This window comes from Pelodiscus sinensis, chromosome 1, assembly GCF_049634645.1.
Source record: "Pelodiscus sinensis isolate JC-2024 chromosome 1, ASM4963464v1, whole genome shotgun sequence".
Lineage (NCBI taxonomy): Eukaryota > Metazoa > Chordata > Testudines > Trionychidae > Pelodiscus > Pelodiscus sinensis.
In genome coordinates this window covers 125,860,938-125,880,104 of record NC_134711.1, presented here as the reverse complement: position 1 = coordinate 125,880,104, position 19,167 = coordinate 125,860,938, and the positions used below count along the sequence as shown (strand labels likewise).

General features: G+C 46.9%; 1 protein-coding gene across 2 annotated transcripts in view; it reads right to left on the bottom strand.

Annotated features, from left to right (window-relative positions):
* Window positions 1–19,167, bottom strand: part of TEAD4 (TEA domain transcription factor 4) — an 81,106-nt gene that overhangs the window by 31,207 nt on the left and 30,732 nt on the right. For both annotated transcript variants that reach the window (XM_075900387.1, XM_075900376.1), the window contains exons 3-4: window positions 4,704–4,768; window positions 2,099–2,161 (exon numbers count right to left, since the gene is read on the bottom strand). Coding sequence is in view for 1 of the 2 variants with exons in the window: in XM_075900376.1 (XP_075756491.1) it covers window positions 2,099–2,161; window positions 4,704–4,768 (128 nt within the window). In the remaining variant the exon portion in view is untranslated. The remainder of the gene's footprint in view (window positions 1–2,098; window positions 2,162–4,703; window positions 4,769–19,167) is intronic.

Below are 19,167 nucleotides of genomic sequence, written 5' to 3'. Positions count from 1 at the left end.
TTTCGTTCCCTGTGAATGAAGGCTCTTTGCCCCTAGGTGTTAAGTGAAAGCAGGCTCAGCTGGCTCACTTTCCCATCATGCCAAATCTCAGGGCTGTGGTGCTCCAGGATGGGTATCAAAGTGACAGATACAAATCCAGTAACTCCTGGCACATGGTGGGCTGTTCTTTCCTACTCACACTTTGTCTCTCATGCCAGTTTCCACCTGAATAGATCACTGACTGGCACCCAGGCTTTCAGACCAGAGAGCCAGACCTAGCATCTTAGAAACTGTGCAGCTGTAATTTGTAACTTCTTTCTCTTTCCAAAGCAGCTGGGGACATGATTCACAGATCACAGAACTAGAACAGAGCTCTACAGTGAAACTGAGAGTGGGGTAGAAAGTGTAGTAGTGGCCAGGGCTCAAAATGCACATGCATGCAATTCAACACTGATCGGGCCTGAGTCCTGCTGGGTTATTTAAAGAGGGTCAGCTCCTGATCATGAACACTGAGGGGTCATAGAAATGTAGGGCTGAAAGGGGCCCTGAGAGGTCATCAATTCCAGCCTGCTCCAATGACACAGGTCCAAGTAAACCTAGACCATTTCTGTCGAGTGTGTGTCTAACCTGTTATTAAAAACCTCCTGCAACAGGGATTCCACAACCGCCTAATGTTTAATGCCCTTACAATTAGAAAGCATTTCCTATTATCTCTCCCTGGCTGCAAATTTAGCCCATTACTTCTTGTCCTGCCTTCAGTGGACATGGAGAACAACTGATTCCCATTCTCTTTATCCCTTAGCATATCTGAAAAGTTTTATCACATCCCCCCCCTCAGTTTTCTTTTCACAAGACTAAACATACCCTGGGTTTTTAAAACCTTTCTTTAGGTGAGCCTGCTAGAATTTAATCTTTTTAAATAATTTTGGCAGATGTTTTTTTTTTTAAAGTTATTTTGTCTATTTAAATTTTCACAGTTGCAAAAATTATGGCTTTTTAAGGGCTTTTTATTTTTATCTAGTTAAATTTTTAACATTGTGGGAAATAATGAGGTGGGGGAGGCAATTATTTAATGACAATAGACACTGAACTTGAAAAAATTAAAGGTTTATAACCATTAAAACACAAACTGTCAATATCACACGTCAAAATATACACAGTAAATATCCTTAAATCAAACTCTGATACCTTCTCAAGCAGCATTTCTCTTGTTTGCCTAGCTGTAACTTTCCGTTATTGCTGCTAGAAATGGGTTTTTTCAGGTTGCGTGTGTATGGTGAAACTGATGTTTACCAACATTTAATGATAAAAATTTCCTCCTTCCAAGCCTGCCTATTGGTCATGTTTTCTAACCCTTGTCCACATCTTTCCTATAGAGTGGCACCAAAACAGGACACAGCACTCCAGCTGAGGCCTTACCAGTATGGAGTACAGTGGGATGATAACCTTCTGTGTCTTACATACAACAATTCTGTTAATACACCCCAGAGATCACTTACAGCTTCGAAGCAGCTCAGTCCTAAATTATATTTCTCACCCAGACATGTGTTAGACACGTGGTCAAGGTCACCTCAGCTGGCATAGGAAGTCACAACTTGCGAGGCCTGTTCCTCCCCAACACAGACCCATCTCCTGAGGAGGTACTTGTTGCCACCACAGCCGTGCCCTTGGGGTTATGCTAGCTGAGGTAGCTTTAGGTTGTCCTGGAAGCTCCATTGGATTTCCACCAGGAGTCAGCTCATCCCCATGTCTCATCTTGACCCTATCACAAGCTCTCGCAGTGCAAGAAATGGAGGTTGTGGCCATTTTATGCCACCACAAACTCTCCTCCACCCTCAGGTATGTTCTGCCACTGTGAGCCCTGTGATGCAGACTAAGGCGGCATACACCAGAGGTAAATCAGCCCCATAGAAATGAAAGTCATTGTTTCTTCATTCTTTAAATAGAAATTGCCTCCAGCACCACAGAGCCATAACAATACAAGTGTTAGCTCAGCACTTCCTGGGAAGTGCCTCTTCCTCCCCGGCTTACAGCAGTTTAACTGCTGATCTCCCTTCTAACAGGGCTATTATAAGGGACAGGCTGGGGTTTGTGTTATGGGTAAGGATGCCCAGCATACCTTTAGCTTGGCTTGGATCTCCCGGGCTTTCCGACGCGCCAGCACCTGGATGTGACTGGACACCTGCATGGGAAAACAAGTACCATCCTCATTCAAGGGGACAACTTGGGTGTTGCCTGCAATACTGAACAGAAGCCCATGACGTCTGTGCATTGGGGAATTTGCAATCCTTTCAGTTTCTTTTTTTTTTTTTTTTTTTTTTTTTTTAAAGAGAGGTTGTAGTAAGACTTTCTTCCAAACTGTTGCATAAAAGCCTCTGCCTGAGCTATTACTTGATTTTACACATGGATTTTCTGGAAATACACTAACTGTGAGGTCCTGCCAACACATGACTTAGAGACTGACAAAAACCTCCTGGTGACTGCATTGTTGGGGGGAGGAGGACAGTTGTCTTCTAAATCACTTCATTACTGATTATTTGTAAATGCGTCTCTGAAACTTTGTAATTGTTTCAGCTGCATTGTCTTTTAAACTCGGCAACTGGTCGTAATCTTTGTAAAACCTTCCAATTTTTTGTAACTTTCATCCACACTGCTTGTAAATTGCTCTAAACTGCATTCTCCCCTAAAATATGAATGTGTGTGTGCATGGAGACTAATGTGTGTTTGGGATTAGAAACTGCAAGGCTGAGCACCTGGAGCCAGGTGATGAGTGATCAGACCAATCAAGGAGATACTGCTGCTCTACTGGATCAAGGGAAGTCTGGGCATGCTCCCTGGTGATGAGTCACAGGAGTTGTACAGAGGCAAGAAAAGGAGAGAGCATGTGACAGTAGCTCTCTTTCTGAGAAGCTCCTCTTCCTGCAGCCAGTTTCTCTCCTGCCCAGCTCCCCCAGCCATGATCAGCAGACAGACCCTCCAGAATCTACATGTCTTGGCTTCTTCTGCAACCCATGTGCCTGTGTAAGTGTGTGAGAGCCTGCGGGCAGGAATGTGTGTGAGAGAGAGAGATAGCTTAATTTAAACATTTAGTGACAGCTATATCCTCTTTAATTTAACTATATAGTGCTTATAGTAGAGGATTAATTCCTCAATCAATAAATCCATACTAGTGTAACTCTGGGTGGTCTCCAGTGGGAATTTCTGAGGTAACTCAAATGTAAACAAATCTACTGTGATTATGACGCAGGGACTCAGAACAGGTGTCAAATTAGAGGCCTCTGCTGACTCAACGGCTCTTGAAAGCACAGACTTGTGGCATGTAAGCAGACTCCTTAGGCCCTGAAGAGAATGAAGGCAGAAGCTGCTGCTCTGCTTATAGTACCACGTTACAGCCTCGTCCAGAGAGAAGGGATGCTCCCCAAAGGGATTTCATACCTACATCTCACCACCCTTGCCTTTATAAATTCCTCTGACTCCCATGACTTTTCCTCCACAGGCTATGCCTAAGGCCTTCATTTGCCATTGTTAATCCCCCTGGGAATTCATTGGGCTTTATTTTTAAAAATCAGTAAAAAACATAAGCAATGGGCAGTAGGCAGAGGACTGAAGGAGTGCTTGGCGCTCACAGGGGATGGGGGTCAGAGACTGAGGAGGCAATAGCTGAGAAAGCCGTCCATTCCCTGCAGCATCCAGGCAGTTCTATCTGGGACCCCCTGCCTGTCTTGCTGCCCCACTGTGCAGAGAAGCTGACAGGACTGATGGGCTGGGATCAGCAGGGAGCTCTATGTAGGAGGGGCAGCTCTGTGCATTGGGGCTGCACTAACAGGCTGGGGTCAGGAGAGAAGCGGAAGGCTGCAACCCATGAGTACCCATCTCCTCTGCCAGGGAGAGCCTTCTGCTGACCCTAGCCCTTCAGCCTGTCCCTGTCTGCTTCCCCTCAAATAAGCCCCAGGTTTCCAGACAGCCAACGTTTGGGTGAAAACCGGCATATGGCTTTTTTGAAATCCCAAAACTGGTTTGGGGAAAAGTGAGTAAAATCCCAACAACTAGCATACGACCATCATAAAAAAGGGGACAAATAAGGCCTGAGCCTCTGCCCAACTCCTCTATAAAGCGGGTGAGTTAAGAGAGGAGTAAAGCTAACCCTGAATTTGTATGTGCCTGAAAGCTTCTTAACTGAAAGGTCTTGAGACCTGAAATCCAGCAATGCCAGGCTATTCTCAATAGCCCGAACCACCCACTGTGTTCTAACCCCTGAGGTGTAGGGAGTTCTGTTCCTAGGGCTACTCATTCTTTGGCCTTTCAAATGGGATGGCCTAACAGGGGACCAGCTATGACGATGGGACTCTTGTCTAACCGACAGAATTGAGACTGCCATTCATGTGTCACCCATTAGATGGTAACAACTTCCAGTCATTGAGAAGGAAGGGGAGAAAGGTACCATAGGCCTAAGCCAGTTAATGGCCTCTCTCAGTAACCCAAAAATATGATATTTACTATCTCACTGAATGTAAGGACATCTCCCTGTGTTGCAGTGCTACATTCCTATTGGAAGACACTCAGATCGACTGAGATCACAACTCTCATTACCCAGCTGCGATGATCTCTTTCCGAGAGGCAGAGATTAACTGCAACCAGCAGACAGGCAATTATTCACACAAGCCCTTCCATCCTACAGGACAAAAACAAAGCAGCCAGTGTAACACAGTCAACTTCACACCTACCTGTTTCCTTGTACGCGTTTTCCCTGTTCTCAGTTTAATATAGCGGGCAATGAGCTCGTTTCGGCCTGGAACAAGGAAATAATGCAAACCAAAGTTTAGAGAGATATGATCTCAGAAAGAAGATGCAGCCTAGACATTTCTATCTATAGTGGCCTGCAGAGAGGTGATAAGCCCTAATACTATCCCCTAACTCAGGAATGTTCTAATTTAGTTCATGTGGCAGAGGCCAGTGTTTAAAGAGCAGAAGTCTGGACTGAAAATTCTGTTCCCTATATTGTCTGGATAGAATTTAAAAGGATCTATACAAGGAAAAGAAAACAGATCAGGCTAACTGTGATCAATAAAACGAGTAGCCTAGAGACTAACAAAACATGTAGATGGCATCATGAGCTTTCGTGGGCACAAACCAGTTCTTCGTATGACCCCATGAAAGCTCATGATACCATCTACATGTTTTGTTAGTCTTTCAGGTGCTGCTAGACTATTGGTTGTTTTTTAAGTTTTCCCAGTTACAGACTAACATGGCTACCCTCTGAAGATTTTGTGATCAATAAAGTATGGAAGGCTTTTCTTCTTGCTTTCTTTATTGAACCTTAAACATTCAGGTCTTTTCTGTCTTGTTTTCCATGGAAGGCTACATGCATGTGTGAAAAACTAGGAGGATTAGACAATCACAAATATCAAAACTATGATAATTAAAAAGGAATGTTGTATTTGGATGGTTAAAAACTCTCTGGGGAGACAGAGTATTGGTTTAGAAGTTTTTTGGAAACACTTATTTAACTAAAAAATGTGGATAAACAATTGGAAGTAAAGCTCTCTGTTAAAGATTCAATGCCTAGATCCAGGGCTGGCTTTAGGAAGTGTGGGGCCCAATTCAAACAATTTCGACGGAGCCCCACAGCAATTTAGGTTGAGAAAAAAAAAAAACCACAGCACAAAAAAATCCCACACCAACACACACACACACATACCATCCTGCGGCACAGGAAAACCCTGTGCTAAACTCACACCTCCTGTGGCGCAGGCAGCCAACGCACTCCTCCTCCAGGGCTGGCATATTTGTATAATTTTTGGTGGTGCCCCATTAGCCACACTCCCTGACCCTCATTAACCAGGCCTCCGGAAGTAACACGCTCGGGGCAAGATGGACAGATGACCAGAAGTAAAAGGTGTCATGTCACCCCTCTTGAAGGACTTTTCCCACCATCCTCCTACCAACAGGGATTCGTTTGGCCCCCACCAAACCCCCCCGCATGCAGCTATCCTGGAGTTGCATTAACCCAATGTGTGTGACATTAACTCGGGGGCAGAGAGTTGGGGGAAGTGTTCCCTCCAAGGCTATGTCTACACTCGCGGCTTCTTACGCACGTACAGCCGTTCTTGTGCAAGAACCCACAGAGCAGCCAAACTGCCAGCCTGCTCTTGTGCAAGGAAATTTACAGTATGGAGTGGTAAGAGAGGGTGTCTTGCGCAAGAGCTACGCTCTTTTCTAACAGGTGTAAGTTCTCTTGCTCAAGAGGGCAGTGTGGACGCTTGGCAGGGATTTCTTGCGCAAGAAACCCCTATGGCTAAAATGACCATCGGAGCTTTCTTGCTCAAGAGAGCGTCCACACTGCCATGCACGCACTTGCGCAAAAGCACAACTTGCACATGGCAATGTGGACGTGTTCTTGTGCAAGATGTTCTTGCACAAGAAGCTGCCAGTGTAGACATAGCTTAAGAGTTTCCTCCCATGAGCAGAATGGATTTTGTGTTGTACACCTGTACTGAGTTCACGTGGCTTGTTTGGATGTGCCACTGTGGCACCCAAGTTATTAATAAATATTTTATAAACCTTTACCTTTTCTCTCTGCTGCTATGTCTCCTCCCCCTGCTCCATCATCTCCTCTGGTGCCTGCTGCCCCCCAACTCCTCACCCTCCTCTGCTGTCTTGACTCCTGCCTTTCTCACTGCCCTCAGCCCTCCTGTGACCTGCCCCCCACCAGCCCTTCTCTCCCCCCTGTGCCCACTCCTCCAGTAGCCCCGCTCTGATCATGTGAGCTACCCCTCCTCATCCCCTCTTTTAACACCTCCCTCTACATACCTGCCCTGCCTCTCTCCTCTGGTGCTGGTCCCTCCCCTGCAGGGGTCTGCCCTTCTGCTTCACCCCAGAATCCCCTAGCACCTGCACCTTCCCTTAGCCCTGCACCCTTCTGGTGCCTCCCCCTTCCCTTACTGCCCCCGCCCCCTTTGCCCTCTTTTTCCCTGATGCCCACCCCCTCACCACTCTCTGCCCCATTCCCCTCCTGCCCCTCTGTGCCCTCACACATGACTTGCTCCATCCCCACCTTTCTCATGTCCACCCCTTCTTTCAAACCTTCACTCAGCACCTCCCCCTTTAGCCCCCAATGTCCCTCTCCACTACAAGCTCCCACTGACACCTCCCCTCCTGCCCTTTTGCTCATTGTCTGCACTTGGCCCCCTGGCATTTGTCTCCCCTCCACCCTCTCTTGGTGTCTTCCCCTTTCTTCCCCCTCTCCGTCCGCACAAGCCCCTTCCCCTCCCCCTCTCCCCTCTGCACTAGCTCCTTCCCCTCCCCTCTCTGCACAAGCCCCTTCCTCTTCCACCCTCCCCCCTCCGCACAAGCCCCTTCCCCTCCCCCCTCCCGCCCCGCACAAGCCCCTTTCCCCTAGTTTTCCCCCTCCCCTACCTTCTGCCTTCCACTTTGCGTGGCCAGAGTCTGCGCTTGGGCCCTGGGCTCCGAACCCAGAGCCAGGCCACGCGATGCAATGTGCCTCCGTGGAGTTTTAAAGTCCCGGGCCGTGACGTCATGTTATGCCCGGGCGTCCTCCCCACTCACCTTCAAATACTGCACATGGAAGCAGCAGCATGCGCCAGCGAGGGGGAGCCACACTGAGAGCCGCGCACAGCAGGGACAGTCCGGGGCTGGGGGGGGGGGGGACACTCTGGGGGCGGGGTGGGAGGACGCGCAGGGGGTTGGCGGGGAGGGGGGCCGGGGCCTGCTCCTGTTCCAGGCAGAGCTGGGGGAGAGACCCAGCTCCACATACTGCTGGAGCAGGGCCCTGGCTCTGAATATTAACTCACCACCTATAGCTCCCGGCACACTTCCGGGTTCAGGGTGCGGGGCCCCATTCAGGGGAATAGGGCTAATCAGCCTAAGGCCAGCCCTGCCCAGATCCTTTAATGAAGGGTTGAGAAACTTTCCACTCTAACTCGCTGAGTCCTCCATGGAGACTTCCAGTAGAAACATGGGAAGTCCAGACTTAATCTACTGCCAAGAATAATATTTATAGCTTTTCAAAGCCTTCATCTGGCTGACTCAAGCCAGTAGCCTCCCAGACTTGCATTTATGGAGCAAAGGGTACTACTTCCAAAATGCTGGCTTGGCCCAGAGCTGGAAAAAGACAATGGAAATTCAGCAGAACAAAGTGAACTCCTCAAAACCTGTTTGCCTCTACTGAAATGTGAGGGAATGTGTATGTCTACAGAGGAGGATGGTCTGCAGAGGAGGAGGAATTGGGAAAGAAAGAAAGAAAGAAAGAAAGAAAGAAAGAAAGAAAGAAAGAAAGAAAGAAAGAAAGAAAGAAAGAAAGAAAGAAAGAAAGAAAGAAAGAAAGAAAGAAAGAAAGAAAGAAAAACTGACCCAGAAAGAATTTTACAAGAAGAATTGTAGACTTTCATAAACCAGCAAAAATATGGCTTATGGGAAGATTCATCTGTGGTGCAACACCATTCAAATCTGTGAGTTTATACAAAGCGAGCCCAATCCCCTCACAAATATCACCAAGACCATCTCTGACAAAGCAGGCCAAATTCTGCTCCAATATAGACACTATGGGCATGTCTAAACTACATCCCTCTTTCAAAAGAGGGATGTAAATTAGACAGATTGAAATTGCAAATGAAGCCGGGATCTGAATTTCCCACACTTCATTTGCATAATGGTGGCTGCACGCTTTCGAAAAAGGGCTTTTAGAAAGTGAAACCGCCGTCTAGATGACTTTTTTTGAAAAAACAAACAAACCCTTTTTCAAAAGATCCTGTACTCCTCAAAAAATGAGGTTTACAGGATCTTTCGAAAAAGGGGAGAGGGGTTGAAAGAACCGCATCTAGACGGCGGTTTCACTTTTGAAAAGCCCTTTTTCGAAAGAATGCGCGGCCAGCAAATGAAGCGTGGGAAATTCAAATCCCGGCTTCATTTGCAATTTCGATCTGTCTAATTTATATCCCTCTTTCGAAAGAGGGATATAGTCTAGACATAGCCTATGTGATTCCATTACAATCTGTCAAGTCGCACGTACAAGAAGCTGGTGCAGAATTTACAGTCACCTAGTCACTTCCAGCTTCTATGTTTTGCTTTCTATTTCCCATCTCTCAGTATCCCTGTTTCACCTTCTGCTCTCTGAAGGGCCACTTTCTGTACCAAGCCAGGAGACAGAAAGGCAGCAGGGTATATTATTTGCTAACGGCTCCACAACAAACACAGATATTAGGAACCCAGAGACAGAATTATGGAGTGTGCTAAACCCGAGAACATCACTAATAGGAACAAATTAAAAAAACACAAGGTCATAACCCCACAAGAAGCTGCCAGTTCTAAAGATCTGTTGTTCTCCCTATTTAAAGCCCGAGGTGCGCTTGTGATGGATTTCTGGGAGTGTGTAGGTTCACAGACTACAGAGGGCAGTTTGTTTCCATCACAAACCTGGTTGCAGGATATTCAAAGCCTAGTGCCCTGTCTTCGCTTGGCTGGAATGGGCTGGGAGCTGTTGCACACTGTCAGATGGATCATTTTTTAGAGCTCAGTAATCCGACCGCATGTTGTGTTCTTAGAATAACTCCCACTGAAGCCTGCCAGAGTCACAGGAACCTGCCAACAGTTGTGTCTCCTCTGTCTGAACTGCGCATTGGATTTCATGGAGCTCTAGCCAACATACCAACTGTAGCCTACAGCCAGAAAGCCCTTTATCCTCCCTGAAGCCTTCCCCTTGGAGGCATGGGATGAAAAAACAGTGTGTGCAAGAAAGAGCCTCTCTCAGGTTCTTTCTCTGCTTCTTGTTCTCTTAATAGCCCTGTGCATCTAAAGCAAGTTCACCTCCTATTTTTGTATCTCTCACTCCTATTAGGTATCTATCCCTACCAGCATTAGATTTGGCTTTCATTCCACCTCACTCCAGAATGCAGCTACTTGAATTCAGTAAATCCCAACATGGTTTTCCTAAAAGAAGCACAAAGCATCTGTAATTCCCCATTCTGTACTGTGTGCTGTTCATCATTGCAGATACCTGAAGAAGTCAAAGCAGGTTCCTAAGCCATGAGAAATGTCTCCCCTCCCAATCCAATTTCTCAGCTATTCTTTGCTGCCTTCCAGTGACAAAATATTGCCTGCACAAGGCATTCCCAAAGAAATTTCCCCCACTAGCCTGGGATAAACGCTCTGTATCAGAAAGCACATGCACACACAAAGGAGGGAGTGGGGAACAGGAGATTCTAGTCTGTGCTTGGTGAGAGCAGTCTCTAAAGATACCCTCCATTTGGAAATGCTGTGGAAATACCTGCTCCTGCTCCCAATCTGGCCTGTTCCAAAGACAAAGAAAAGAACATTTGCATTGGGCAGCACTTTGATGAGCAGCATGGGTAAGCAATCTCTGACAGGGGTGACCAAACAGTTTCACAAAAAGTGTTAAGTAAAATCAGACACAGGGAAATCATCCAACCCATCTTTTCAATGTGGTGGTATGACTTTAATGGATGGCAAATGCAATGTCACTTTTTTCTGGACTTTATATTTATTTACTTAACTGTTGATTATAAAACATCTCCTCCAAGAATTGCCCGCACCAGAAACAGACACACACAAATAAAATGATGCCACTAGGAAGTTAATGATATACCGCACGTCTGCACCTTTCAATGAACTATAAACATGAAATGCAACTAAATAGGAAGGTAGCTCTGGGTTCATTGGGACATGGCTTTAACAAAATCCTAAGGGAAGAAAAACTTAGCTAAATCGCCACTGTCAAAACTAACCCCTTCATTCCTTTCCTCTTTCCTTCCAGACACAGTAGATGCTTCTTGGACAACATCTTTTTAAAAACAGTGCCTCTTATGACACTCCTAGATCCACTCACCTAGTCTATCTACTGTAGGGCTACTCAACTTTGGAAGCCCCAGGAGCCACAATGATACTTACAGCACATGATGAGGGCTGCAGCCTAAGTGTAGTTGAATATATATGCAAATAGCTTCTTTCACATTGAGGGGCATGAATACAAAGATTAAGCCTTAAGCTGAAGCGCTGGACCCAAATGTGGCCAGTGTGAGCCAGTCAGCACCTCTCAGGCTCTGCCCACAAGGCTAAGCAGCCAGCACTTCCCACAATGCTCCAGTGCTCCTGGCACTTCTACCCTGGCGGCTAGAAATGCCGACACCCTGTACCCATCTGTTCCAGCCAGCCTGTTCGCTTGTGTCTTTCAGTGCTCACCATGCCGTTGTGGAGCATGTTCCCAGTGGAGGCCATGTTCAAAGGATCCCACCCATGGGTCACATGTTGAGCCCCACATAAACCCAAACCGCACCGCTGGCCACAAACAAACAGGCTATGGGCCGCATGCGGCCCACGGGGACACGTGTTGAGGAGCCCTGTTCTACTGTATGATCCTTCCTCTCCCGCAAGATAACTGCAACAATTAATCACTCACTGATAGCTTCCCTGCTACTTAGTTCACTGCCGTAATGGTTAGCCTCTTTCAAGTTTGTTGGCTATGGTTCCACCTTCCATTTCCCACCAAAGTCCTGGGAAAAGTTTTCTCCTCCTCCTATCTCCCAGCATAGTCTCCTTTACTGCTTCCAGTCCTGCTTCTTCTCCTTTCAGACCACTGAAACTGCCTTTTCTGAGTAATCAATGATCTTGGTCTCTCATCTGGCCCCAGCTCCCTCCCTCCTGAATGTCTGATATTACCTCCCCATGAGGCCTCTCTGTTGATGACCCAGCATATCCTTACTAGGGATGTAAGTGACTAGGGGTATGTCTACACTACCCCGCTAGTTCGAACTAGCGGGGGTAATGTAGTCATCCGCAATTGCAAATGAAGCCCGGGATTTGAATTTCCCGGGCTTCATTTGCATAAAGCCGGCCGGCGCCATTTTTAAATGCCGGCTAGTACGAACCCCGTGCCGCGAGGAGTACGGCTAGTTTGGATTAGAAGCCTAATCCGAACTAGCTACTCTCGAACTAGCCGGCATTTAAAAATGGCGCCGGCCGGCTTTATGCAAATGAAGCCCGGGAAATTCAAATCCCGGGCTTCATTTGCAATTGCGGATGACTACATTACCCCCGCTAGTTCGAACTAGCGGGGTAGTGTAGACATACCCTAGTCGACTTCCCAATAAGCAGAAGCTTATCGGATAGTTAAGTGGTCTCTCGACTAGTCGCCCCTCCCTCCCCACTTGCTGCCTCTTTTAAGCCGGTTCCCCCCAGCACCGTCTCCATGGGGGGGGGGGGGTAGAGGAGGCAGAGTCCCTACTGCTGTACCTCTCTCTTTGAAATCTACAAGAGCCACGGGCAGCTCTTGTACATTTCAAAGGAGAGGTGCAGCGGGCTAGCGAATGACCCCATTGACTAATCGAGTAGTCGATGGAAATTCCATTGACTACTCAATTAGTTGATTAATCAAAATTTAACATTCCCAATCCCTGCTCTATTGTTTTCCTAACTCCCCTTTGTTTGGTAGGAACTTCTCCACTAAGGTTTTAGCCCTTGGCCTCATCTCTCCTGTCCTCTAACTATTCCCCATTGGCCTATCTCCTTTCCAAATTTAACCTTGCCTATCACTTTCCTATACAGATGGCTCTCTCACCCAGTCACTAAATCAGCGTTTCTGCCTGTTTCATCTCATTAGCTCCTCCTTTTTACAGAACCTCCCTCGGCTCAATGCATGCACCACTAGTGTCCAGTCACTCAGCACCCTCAGACTCCATGACAATTCTCCCACAAGCCCTTGTTCCAAAGCACTGGTACGGTGACCGTGATTCAGCTCTCACGTTCCGCCACGCTCAAGGCACGTCTACACTGCCATTAGACACCCATGGCTGCCTCGGGCACACAGGGCTCCAACTAACCGACTGTTTGGGCTCTCACACACTGTACTGCAGCCTGAGCCTAAATGTCTATATTGTCATTAACAATCCCGTAAGCCCTAGTCAGATGGCACGGGCCAGTTGCAGGTGTCTCGCTGCAGTGAGGACACTCCCTTACCTGGCTTCTCACCAGCAGTGTCTGAGTCTCTAAACACGACATTAACAAGGCCGAAATTCACACACATCCAACTTGTTTCAGACCTCACAAAAATCTGCATTGTTCCTCTCTTCTCATCGCGCGGTCAGTGCTGAATCCACAGCCAGGCACACACTTAGGAGGAGACGATGAAACGTAATTACATAGCTACGGTATGTCTTCGCCTCAGTAGAGCTTGGGGTTTCCTTTCCTGTAGGTGCCCTGGCCCTCAGACTCCACATGACTTGGCTGCCTGTCCATATATACCCGTCTTCTCTCTTCCAACCACAAGAGGGGGTCAGCTTCATAGATGCTCAGAGCTGCCATTGTAAAGGCTTCTCTGTCTCTTTGTGTCAAGCTGGTTCCCCAGCTTCCTGTGAGTCTTACCTCCCTGACCTAATCCTCTCACTGACAAAAGAATTAAACACCACTGCCTTAGCAGCCCACTTTTCCTAGCCTCAGTCCTCAGCCTTGAAACTGGGCTTAAGAACCCCAATGTCCTCCATGGCTACTCCATGCTATGCAGGCGTGTGTGGTGTCCCAGGGAGACCCCTCTGTAACGAGGCTTTTGGAAGTCTGACCCCCAGGAATGCATCTATGGTCTCACACTGAGCCCAGTACATAGTGGGACACAAATTAGGAATGTAGTCAGTGTTATGTGGCTGCCTATGACGTGCATTCAATAGATCTGCTGGTTCTGTACACAAATCTCAAGCCTTAATGGTTAATCCAAGGTAATCCCAGTAGCCTGGGACCCGATTTACTGAACTCTCACAACATTTGTATATACTGCATAGGTTTCCATACTGCAAGTCAAGAAAACTGCAGTAAATTGCTATTAAATTGAGTTCTGCAGAGGAAAAGACTATTTTATTGTGTGCCATCTACACTGCCAAGCCCACTGTCCATACTTATGAATTCAGTCACCATTATGGTCCACATCCTGGGATCACTGTGTATGAGACACACCATGGGAAACATGTTGCATTTGATTGTATCTCACTGTAAATACATGGCCCCTGCCCAAGTCTATCCCAGAAACCTCTCTCTGATCCCTGCGGGGCATCAAAGAATGCCACCAGAACAGCACTAACTAATTGGAGTAAGCCCCTTTGATATAAACACAAGTTCTAGACTATCAGGTAATTGTATATGTGGGTATGAGGACAGAATTCCATCTCTGGGATCATTCCCTTCTGGGCTGCTCCTTCGCATGTCTCTACTGATCTCTAACCCTCCTCAAGAAGGGCTCACTGCTCTTGGGACAGAAGAACTGACTCCCTGTCTTCATTCAATTCCAGCAATAATGGTTTGAGGCCCACAGTCACCTCAGCAAGCTGATCAGGTACTTCTTTGAAACCCATTGGTTTTGATGCAGGGCATGTAACTTAGCAGATGAGAGCTCAGGACCACCTGCACCTTCAGTATTAGTGCTACAAATGTGCTTTCCTCTCTCGCTCACACAAAGTCTGCGACTCTGAGCTACACTCCTCACTTCCCTGGCGCGGCAGAGAAGAGTAGGTGCTATCCATTAGGCAGGACATTCTAGTTACACTGGGCCACTGCCAACTCACTAGGGCAGGAGTGGGGAACCTTTTTTGGGTCAGGGGCCGCTGACCCACATAAAAATCAGTTGGAGACCACACACAAGTGAGAAGCAACAACAACAACAACAAAAACCCTCATTGACATGTCCCCTGACTAAGGAGAAAGACATGTCCTACGTTCCCCTCACACACACCAGAGCCTAGGCAGGCCTAGGCTAGATTTTGTTTGCTCCAACCCAACTGTGGGGCATTAGGAAGGCTGGAGCACCAGCACAGGTTCCCCAATGCTCAGGGGGAGCCCCGAGCTTCAGGAGGACCAGATCCAGATAAGCCAGGGGCCACAGGTTCCCCTCCCCTGCACTCAAGAGAGGTTCCGACATTTCCCTTCAGAAATAATACTTAGCACTTACATGGCACTTTTTAGCTGTAGCTCTCAAGCTGCTTTAGAAAGTCAAATGCCCTGGGAAGCCAAAAAGATCACATCTGCAATACTCTTTGGCCAAACTCTCCCTTGAGATATGAGAATCAATAAGGCAATGGGCTGAAATTGTAGACTCAATCTGGCTCTTTTCTCGGTTATCTGTACTGCAGCTGGTCGTGCTGTTAGACTGGCAGGTCTTCCGGGCCCAGACTTTGCTTGTTCTTTAATCTTTTTTTTTCTTTTCATGAAGTGCCGTGCACAGTAATGGGGCTATGTAAATGACACTAATAATTAACCAAACTAATATCGTTTGCGTTTGGTAGGAGGCTCTCTCAAGGTTACGCCACCTTTGCTGTGTTTCAGTCTAAAGCAGGGGTGGGGAACCTTTTTTGGGTTGGGGGCCACTGACCCACAGAAAAATAATTTGGAGGCCACATACAGATGAGAAGCAACAACAACAAAAACCCATCACTGAGGTGGCCCCTGACTGAGAAGGAGAAAGACACTCGCCACATTCCCCTCACACACCAGAGCCTAGGTGGGCCCAGGCTAATAGATTTTGTGTGCTTCAACCCAACAGGGGGGCAGTAGGAAGGCTAGAGCACCAGCGTGGGCTCAGGGGGAGCCCTGAGCCTCATGGGGACCAGACTCAGACAAGCCGGGGGCTGCATCTGGCCCCTGGGCTGTGGGTTCCCCACTGCTGGTCTAAGGGTTCAAATCGGATGCTGAGAAAAGAAGGGATGTTGAGACTGCAGTTGTGATCAGTGCTCCCTGTAAGCTGTGTGCTTGTGTGGCCCCTCCGGACACATTCCAATCCTGCCCAGCTGATCAGCAGAGTGCCCACAGCTAGATTTGTGTTTCTCCTGGTGGTGCACATTCACACATGCCTCAGCGCACATAAAATGTATTCCAACTGTAGATGGAAAAAAATCAGCACATGGATGGGAAAGATTAGCGGGAACATTGCTTGTGATATAATTTGGACTGCAGGGGAATACATGGTGAATGCCAAAAAAAGCCATTCAGGTAGATCAGTTTCAATCAATTATCACCAGTTTCCAGAGTCCCCTAGCCCTTGTGGAGACTGTGCGTGCCATGGATGAGTGTGTGCGGTCTGCAGGAGACCAGAAAACAGGTCAGAAGTTCAAGGTGACAGTTAAAAAGGAACAGCCGCTGGCTGCACACCCTTCAGCAGCAGGTGCAGCAGGACTAGGAGGGTGAGCTAGTTCTGCCAGTGACCAACAGGCGTGGGAGGTCATCTGTCTGAGCATAAATTGCACAGAGTCTTCCTGGTTTCATTCCATAGATCTTCATCTCACAGAGACAATAGAGGGCTTGTTACAGAGCGGCTCACAAGCAACTGCCTAGAACTACTAAATAGTAGTAAGTCTCATAGGGTAGCCGTGTTAGTCTGTATCTGCAAAAACGACGAGAAGTCCTGTGGCACCTTACAGACTCACAGATTTATTTGGACATAAGCTTTTTTAGGTAAAAACCAGATGCATCCAATGAAGTAGTTTTTGCCCTCGAAAGCTTATGCCCAAATAAATCGGTGAGTCTTTAAGGTGCCACAGGACTCATCATTTTTTTGAATAGTTGTAGTTTTACCACACTGAGATTCCTAGTACAGATTGCACCTCTAAACTTTGGGATTCTCTGGTCCAGCAACATCCATGGTCCGGCATGACCACGGAAGTTCCAGGACCAGAGAGTCCCGGCGTGCTGCAGGGCAGTGGAGGCCTGGGAGCCGGTGCGCGGCTCAGCTGGGCTACTGGGGGTGGGGGAGGGCAGGAAGCGGGTCTGTGGCTCAGCTGGGCTGTGGGGGAATGCCAGGAGCTGGCACTTGGCTCAGCTGAGCTGGGGAGGGGCTGGGAGCTGGTGTGAGGCTCAGCTGGGCTGGGGGGAGAGCCAGGAAGTGGAGAGGAGGCATTGGTGGGGGCCTGAAATGACCTCCCGGGTCTGGAAAAATCCCTAATCCAGGACCAGTCAGGTCCCATGGGTGCTGGACCACGGAGGTCCAACCTGTACTATATTGAAGAGAGGATTTTGTGACTTTATGATTTTACACACACACAATCTGTTTTTTTGTTTTGTTTTGCTTTGTTTTAATTAACACTTGGTAGACATGCTTTGCCTGTTAAAAGTGAAATCAGAGACTTCACGCAAATTTTATAAAATCACTATAAATGACATGTCATGGATGTAACAATGCTCACTCTGCAATAGGGTAACAATTTGTTAAATATAGATCTGAGGTCTATATTCCGGTGTATTGTTTCTTGAAACAAAATCTCATGGTTGTAATTTATTAGTTTTGTTTCTGATATTTACTTGGCAAGATTTTTAAACCTGTTAAAGCTTCCTAAATAGACAAACAGTGATAAGAAAAGGAAAAAAAGTTCCTCAATAAAACAAATTCCACGTATGAATGAAGGTTATCATTGTTCTAGACATTTAAAAAGGACGCAAGGAGAGCATCAAAGTTCATGTGGGGTCAACCTGAGCCAGGGTCTGCATTGGGGTGGCTCTTCAATTCCCTAAAAATCTCTCTCCTCTTCCCACAAAAATCCTGTTTCATTCTTCTCTTACCCATACCCAAGAATCCTCCAAGTTCCCTCTTCCTTAGCTCCCGTTACCTCTGACTCCCCCAAGCCTTTGCGCTGCTTCCACAGTGTGTGGGAAACACGCTTCTGTACTATAGTTTAAATTAATTACTCAAAATGTTGTATTAATATGCCTAGTTAGGAATCTATTTGTCAAATCTTTTTGTGTTTGCATTATTGTAGATGATGGGTATTTTGTATCTGCATTATTTCTTGGTGATGGGTATTTTGAAATAAATTACCAAAATAACAGAAACTGCTGTGATTATATTGTGTTACGTTAACAAATAAAATATGCAGAATTTTAAAATACTGTGCAAATAATGTTTAATTTTTTGGCACCCAATGCTCCCAGGAATAATTTACGTGGCCCGTGATGACAAATAGGTTGAGAATTTGGCTTGGATAAAACCAAGCCAAACTGATTCCATCTTGCAGTCTACTAAATACAGCAAGTTTAGAAATGGCAGAAAAGGAAAGACCGAAAGGATCAACAATTACAATAATAAAAGATGATTAGATGAATAGATGAAAGAAGTTTCCAGATTGCAGGCCCTGGTTCTCACGGGGGACTTTAATCACCCTGACATCTGTTGGGACACCAATATGGCAGTACACAGACAATCCAGGAAGTTTTTGGAGCGTGTTGGGGTGCTGAAGAATCCGACCAGGGGCCGTGTGCAGGTTGACCTGCTGCTCACAAACAAGGATGAACTAAAAGGGGAAGTAGAGGTGGGTGACAACCTGGGAAGCAGTGATCATGAGATGGTATATTTCAGGATCCTGACCAAAGGAAGAAAAGAGAGTAGTAAAATACACACCTTGGACTTCAGAAAAGCAGACTTTGACTCCCTCAGAGACCTGATGGGCAGAATCCCCTGGGATGCTAACATGAAGGGGAAAGGAGCCCAGGAGAGCTGGCAGTATTTTAAAGAAGCCTTATTGAAGGCACAGAAAAAAACCATTCCAATGCATAGCAAGAGAAGCAAATATGGTAGGAGACTGGATTGGCTTACTGGGGAAATCCTTGGTGAACTTAAGCACAAAAAGGGAGCTTACAAAAAGTGGAAACTTGGACAGATGACTAGGGAGGGATATAAATGCATAGCTCGAGAATGTAGGGAAGTTATCAGGAAGGCGAAAGCACAACTGGAATTGCATCTCGCAAGGGATGTGAAGGATAACAAGAAAGGTTTCTATAGGCATATTAGCAAGAAGAAGGTGATCAGACAGGGTGTGGGGCCCCTACTGGATGAGGACGGTAACCTAGTGATAGATGATGTGGGGAAAGCTGAAGAACTTAATGCTTTCTTTGCCTCTGTATTCACGGACAAGGTCAGCTCCCAGCCTAATGCACTAAGTGACGCAATATTGGACAAAGGTGGACAGCCCCTGGTGGGGAAAGAACAGGTTAGGAACTATTTAAAAAAGCTAAACGTACATAAATCCATGGGTCTGGACTTAATACATCTGAGGGTACTGAGGGAGTTGGCACATGTCATTGAGGAGCCTTTGGCCATGCTCTTTGAAAAGTCGTGGAGATCGGGAGAGATTGGAAAAAGGAAACTATAGTGCCCATCTTTAAGAAAGGGAAGATGGACGATCCAGGGAA